This window comes from Cynoglossus semilaevis, chromosome 10 (assembly GCF_000523025.1).
Source record: "Cynoglossus semilaevis isolate Cse_v1.0 chromosome 10, Cse_v1.0, whole genome shotgun sequence".
NCBI lineage: Eukaryota > Metazoa > Chordata > Actinopteri > Pleuronectiformes > Cynoglossidae > Cynoglossus > Cynoglossus semilaevis.
The window spans coordinates 19,456,204-19,462,667 of NC_024316.1; the positions used below are offsets into that span (position 1 = coordinate 19,456,204).

Here is a 6,464-nt window from a genome sequence, read left to right on the forward strand (position 1 = left end):
ACCCGCCCCCCCCGAGGCAGGAATGACAGTGTGAAGGTAGACGTCGTCGCCGCTCCTCAGGCCGGTGCCAGGCATCGTCGTGGATGTAGGAACAACAGGCGCCGGAACTTCCCCCGGTGGCACAAAGGTGTAACTGTGACATTTATTGGTACCACGGATGGAGACGTTGATGGGCCTGAACTCTGGCTCCATGGTCTTGACAAAGGCAGGCTTGGGTGTTCCCTGGGGGTCAGAGATCTTGTTGCTCAGAGCCATAATCTGGTCCTTGGGACAGGGACTCTGCGGGAGACTATTGTTGGTCCATTCCACCACGATGGAACCTTTCGTGATGCTCTTCAGAGTCACCGTGCTGCTGTTACGATCGCCCAGAGCGTACGCCAACTTTTTGGTCAGGAGAATCTTCTTGTGGACATCGCTGGTCAAAGTTTTAGGGTCACCATGGAAACGAGCAGCAAACACAACCGAAGGTTTGTCACTAGCAGCCAGACGGTTGACTTGGACCTCGAAGGCGTCCATGACGCTCCCCCCGCCCTTATCGGTGGCCAACATGAAGTACTCGTGCTTCCCTTCGTGCTGCTCCTCTGGAAGGCCGTACAGCAGTTGGATGGTGCTGTTGAACTGGATCCAGGACGTCTCGGTCACGGGCTCGTTCGGTGTCTTCTTCAGAGTCAGACGCAGCTTATCGGTGGTTCCGTCCTCCCTGTCAAAGAATGTGTCAGGTGGGATCTTGACTTCGAAGTAGGTGCCGACCCATGTGGTAACCTGATCAATGGCATTGTGGATCTCTGGAATCTGATTGGAGTCCGGAGCCAAAGCCTGAGGACTGGTGCGTCGGGGCGGCTTCACCGTCGTAGACTTGGGTTCCCGAGGAGCCGGAGTGGTGGATTTGTTTTTCTTGTTGGGTCTTCGCGTGGATGTGGACTTGGGCCTCTTGGTGGTGCTTGGTTTTGTTGGCACAGCAGTGGCCTCTACAAACGTGGGCCGGGTCATGGTCGGCTGAATTGGGAGAGCGCTGGTAGTTTCTAGTACCTTCGTAGGTTGGGGGGGCCCGAGAACAGGTGTATGAGCAATCTGGTCCCTGACCCTCATTGTAGGTTTGACTGGAAGAGGCAACGGGCCTCTCACAGGAGGGGTGGTGTTTTTAGTGGCGGGAGAAATTGCGGGCGATGTTGGTGTTGGTACAACACGTACAGGGGGCTCAGGGTGGGTGGTTGGGGGGAGCAGGGATGGTACTGGGGTGGGTGTGTTGTTCAACTGCCGCCTGACCCGTTTCACTCCATGGGGCTTTTTGTTTACAATGTGCCAGCCTACCACAGGATACCCCAGGCGGGAGGACATGGTCCCGTCTTTGGCCGAGGACTGGACACTGCCGAGGTCAGGGATGCTGCCCTGGTCCAGGGCACAGCCCAGTTTCCATGAGAGCAGCGCTCCGTTCTCTACCACCTTCTTGGCGTTTCCTGGTCCTGCCATGAAGGCAGACATGTCAAAGAGACGGTTGTTGACCACAGGCACCACCTTCATGTGCTCCGGGGCGACGCCCGAGAACTTGGTCATGTTGCGCAGCAAGGACACTCTCTGTTGGGCATCCATCTTAGTCAGGTCAGCATCCAGGATGACGGTCAGGACTGTGACGACCTTCTCGGGGCCACAGGTCAGGAGGTGTGGACCGCCCAGGTCAGACTGCAGAGACAGCAGGCCGGGCTCAGGCTCCGCCCTTTCTTCAGGGTAAACTTCCACAGAGAAGATCTTCCTTTCAAAGAGCGGGCCGCCGGTCCGGCCCGTCACGGTCTCCGTGGTCAGCAGGATGTGATGAACACCTTTATCCTGCTCCAGGGCCAATCCTCTCAGAGTGCAGCTGTCTTTGTCCAGGTACAACCAGGGGGGCAGAATCTCCTTCCCCATTTCAGTGAGCTGTAAAAAATAAAAGACAAACACATTTTGTTCTCAGGGATGAATCTGACAGAAAAGGTTTGCAGCAACAACTGACCATAAAAAAAAGAATCACCGATTTGTATAACTCTGTATCAAAGAAGACAATTGAAGAAGTCATCATTAGACGACAAGTAAAACAGGAAGTAGAAACATCACACACCACCCCCCCGGCTTCATTCAGTTGATCAACATGAAGCAGAGAGCTCCTCTGAGTCATCAGTCTGTGACAGGATGTCACCAACCAACAAGGTGATTATTTATAGACTGCTGCTGCAGCTACACACACTGGCCTCCAGGGCTCAACCAATTAGGTCACTGTTCAATTACTGTGTGCATTTCTACTATTGCTCTTGTTTTATGGGTGGTTGGTTGGGGATTTGGGGGAGGGAGGAGGAGGGGGCACTGGTGGATTCAGATCCAGATCAAGAAAGTACACATCTGGTCCCTTCATTTCTGCACCATCTGATAAACTAAACAATACATTAGCTACAATATATGTTGCATATATATATATATATATATATATATGTTATATAGATAGATATAAAACCAAAAAAAAGGTGTTAAAGGTGTCAAATCTGACAACAGTATGAAAGAGCAGCCCTGATGAACAGGAAGACTGTGATCAGATGTGATTGGACAGAGTTCTACTGAAATGACACTTACATGGACGTTACAGTTCCCTCTGGCAGACTCGGGTGGAACCTTCAACTGGAACATCTGACCCACAAACGCGGAGGAGTCCGGTATACCAGCTGACGCTCCCTGGTCGTGTACGGATGATTCTGGGTCAGCTGCTGGTGGACCGTCCTCTACCAAAGCCTGCAGCCGATGGAGCACAGACGACTGCATGGAGGCCTCCAACTCCACAGGCATCATCTCCACCACGGGATCCTGCTGCTCTGCCACAGCGCCGTGGGCCGCGGACACCAGGAGCCCAAAGACCAGGAGGACCGTCCGGCTCCTCACAGGGTTCATGGTCCCAGCAGCGGGCCTGAGGGCAGGCCGGCCGTCTCTGCACAACTGAAGAGGCCACATGCACCGAGGTCGGTCCCAGGTACTGTTGAAGGTGCCGCAGTAACTCTTAGTTCATGGCTGAATTTTAGCGCTCGGAGGAATCTTTACAGCCAACGACGAGGAGCTGCGGAGAAATGAACACAAACAAATGGGACTTCAGGAGGAGCATCCCATAATGAAGCTGAAACATGTGAAAGATGAAGAAGGACATCAGTACGACATCCAACCTGCGGCACAGTATAAAAGTAAAAGAGTGGTGCACCAGAGCCTGGAACTGTTGGACGTGACAGTGTGGGGGCAAAAAAGACAACGATCGAGGTGGATACAAATAATAAAACATATAATCAAATACTAACATCTAGTATCACGGTTTTATTGATTTATGGTAATTAAAGGGTTAATAAATAAATACCATATATATTTGACCGATGTACTGCAGTACTTTAGGACAAAACCACTAATACTACAGGATCAGCAGTGGCCAAAACCTGAAAAAGAATAAAGAAAATAAATCAGTGTTTGGACGTAGACTGGCACTTTGGGCCAAGTGAACTGACGTAGTTCACCCATTGGCCACTGGGTGGAGCAGGAGCTGAATAACAAACTCAGCAGACCATTGGATGTTTCCTGTGTAGTGGTCTAAACACACACTCATCAACACACACTCCAGTGTAACCTGAGAGCACACACACACACTCTGGGGGAGGAGGCTTCACAAGGGAGGACAAGGTACTGGAACTGAAGAAGTACTACAGAGAGTACTGCCTTGTTGTTGTTGTTGTTGTTGTTGTTGTGGGGGGGGGGTCAATGTGGTCACATCTGGATGTTTGTAAACAACGTATGAAACAACAAATCTTCACTCGTGAATTTCAAACGTACCGACCTCAGACAGAACAACAATTGTTTACAGTGGAGGAAACATCTGATGGAGCGAGGCAGTGTTAAGGTGGCCCCCCCTCCCCCCCCCCCCCCACAGGGTCTGTGCTCAGGTGGACAAACACTGATGGAGATTAAAGTAAAAATGTTGGACTGAACTTTAAGATATTTTGAATGTTGTCAAACAATAAAGCGAACAGTCGTCCTTCCTGTGTGTGTGTGTGTGTGTGTGTGTGTGTGTGTGACAGTTTAATTCAAAACTGAACTAAAACCACATCGTTGTAATAACTAATTAGATAAAGACACAGTTGTGTAGGTTGTAGTTGGTGAACACTCTCTTCATCTACTGCTCTGAACACCTTCACTTCTACAACGTTACTCCATGGAAAGACTACAGTCCTTTTGGTGAGAAACAGCAGCTAAAGTCACGTGATAGGAACGTCACTGTTCCGTCATGGTTCTTGGTTGTTCACTAACTTAACAGGAACATTGTTTCCTGCCCAACAGTCGGACCTACAGTCGGTGAGTCGGGCCTAGTCCGACTGTGAGCTCAGTGAACAGACGTTGTTCCAGGGCCCGTCACTGATGAACCCGGGCCTGGAAAACAAACTGCGGTCAAGAAGAAGAACGAACTCAGCAGCCACGCTGTAAAACACGATCAGAAATAAAAACTATGACAAATGTCGTGGATTAAGAGCGACTTTAAACGGAGCCCAGTGACGGCGGCTGCTTCCACACATCTGTCCGTCCATCCTCCGTCCTCAGCGCAGAGCTGCACCTGTTTTATTCTGAGCGGCCGCTGCTGCACCAACCGCCGCACAGCTAGCTCTCTGACACCGCGTCATCTGAGCACCGTTCCTCCCTTACTGTTCGACTAATATCGACGGGAGTCACTGTGTTGAAGTGAACTCCACACATCTGTGGGTCAAAACGTGACAACAATAAAATGTAGGGTTGAAAACGGAGGGAGCCGCGATAGCCCCCGAGCTAACAGAAGAGCTAACGTTATCAAAGTCTGAGCGGAGAGCCAACCCAGCCGCGTCAACCACAGCCCGGGTTGTTACTGTCAAATAAAATGAATTCAGTAGTCGGTGAAGAAGCTGACATGGAGATAAAAAACAAACGAAACAACAGCGGCTGAATGACACATTTAAACTGACCTTGTTAAAAGGCTAACGTTAGCTGAGTGGCGCCGCACACACGTCCATTAACACACGCGACGTCCTCGCTACCGCACACGGGATGAAGAGTGACAGATCCTCCGGTGTAGCTGTGGTGTAGTGACAAGTTCGACCGTCGACCCTCCTGCTCCTCCGTCCTGCTGGTAGACACAGGTCTAGAGAGGAGCAGCAGGACTCCTCTTCCTCCTCTTCCTCCTCTTCCTCCTCCCCCTCTTCTTCCTCTTCTTCTTCTTCTTCTTCCTCCCCCTCCTCCTCCTCCTCCTCCTTCACCTCCTTCTCTGAGACCTGCAGGTACAAAGATCAAAGTCTGTGGTTCATGAAACCTCATGTTTAACTGATGAATTTATATCAAACTAACTTTGTTAACTTATGATTAGTTAGTTAACTGGGTTACTTAGTTAGTCTTACTGAGAAGAAGATGTTTCTGCCCTCCTCCCAACCTGAGGCTCCAGGAAAATACCTGTGTCAGCCATGACGGTACAGAGTTGCCCCCCGCCCCACATATTCAGTTACCTTGCTATCTGTCTTGTGGTGAACCAGGTGACCTGAGGGCAAACATCCTCAAAAAGGTGAGAGGTAAAGGCTGGAGCGGCTGCCCCTCCCCCTCTGACACCCTCCCTCCCCCACCACAGTCTGTGGCCCCTCATACTGATGACTTTGAAGACATGGTTTAGCATTGACCGCGTGTGTTTGGACAAATTTGTCCTCGGAGACATTCTTCCCTGTTGTCCCCCTGGTGGCAGTGTAGGGACAAAACAAACGTGATATTTAAACTCCTTCCTTGTTGTTGTAATGCTGCCTGTCCACCACCAGGCACCGTGACTTGACATGAAGACCAGGGCAGGTTCTGACCATGGTCCAAACACTGAGCCAGCAGGGGGAGCTGAAGACTCTCTGTAGACCACCTACAGCACTGATCGGGCCCCAGTGAAGAAGTCACAGACCAGAATAACGTGGACCACTGGCCCACGTGGACCATGTGACTGGGTCAGAGTTCTGTTCAACCACCAGTGACCACCAGTGACCACCAGCACTGACCAAACACTGAGTGACGTCAGTTCCAGGAACTGATGTTCCAACAGTTTCCAACAAATAACAATAGAATGAAAATATAAAAGAAATGAGTTCCTTCTGTGTTTGATGTTGTGAAGTTCAGCAGAAAAGACCTGGTTCACAGACACCATTCACCCCATTCACACCATTCACCCCATTCACACCATTCACACCATTCACACCATCAGAACAGTGGAAACATCTCAGTCTGATTTCCTGCCCAGACTGAGACTGAATGAGTCGATGGTTTCACTCATCCGTCCAGGTGTGTGAACATGTTGGAGGGGGGCGGGGGGGGCAGCAGACAGACAAAACTGCAGCGTCCCTGGGTGACTACTACCCCCCCATGTCCACCCACCCCTCAGTCCAAGGCTGCCCCCCGGTGGTGCTTAACTCCAGCAAAAA

The 6,464-nt window shown here is 50.8% G+C and overlaps 1 protein-coding gene across 1 annotated transcript in view; it reads right to left on the reverse strand.

Annotated features, from left to right (window-relative positions):
• Positions 1 to 5,246, reverse strand: part of LOC103385466 (dystroglycan-like) — a 6,457-nt gene extending 1,211 nt beyond the window's left edge. The window contains exons 1-3 of the mRNA XM_008319367.3: positions 4,986 to 5,246; positions 2,599 to 3,073; positions 17 to 1,911 (exon numbers count right to left, since the gene is read on the reverse strand). Of these exons, the coding sequence (XP_008317589.1) occupies positions 17 to 1,911; positions 2,599 to 2,970 (2,267 nt within the window). The 5' untranslated portion in view covers positions 2,971 to 3,073; positions 4,986 to 5,246. The remainder of the gene's footprint in view (positions 1 to 16; positions 1,912 to 2,598; positions 3,074 to 4,985) is intronic.
• Positions 5,247 to 6,464: the final 1,218 nt, after the last annotated feature.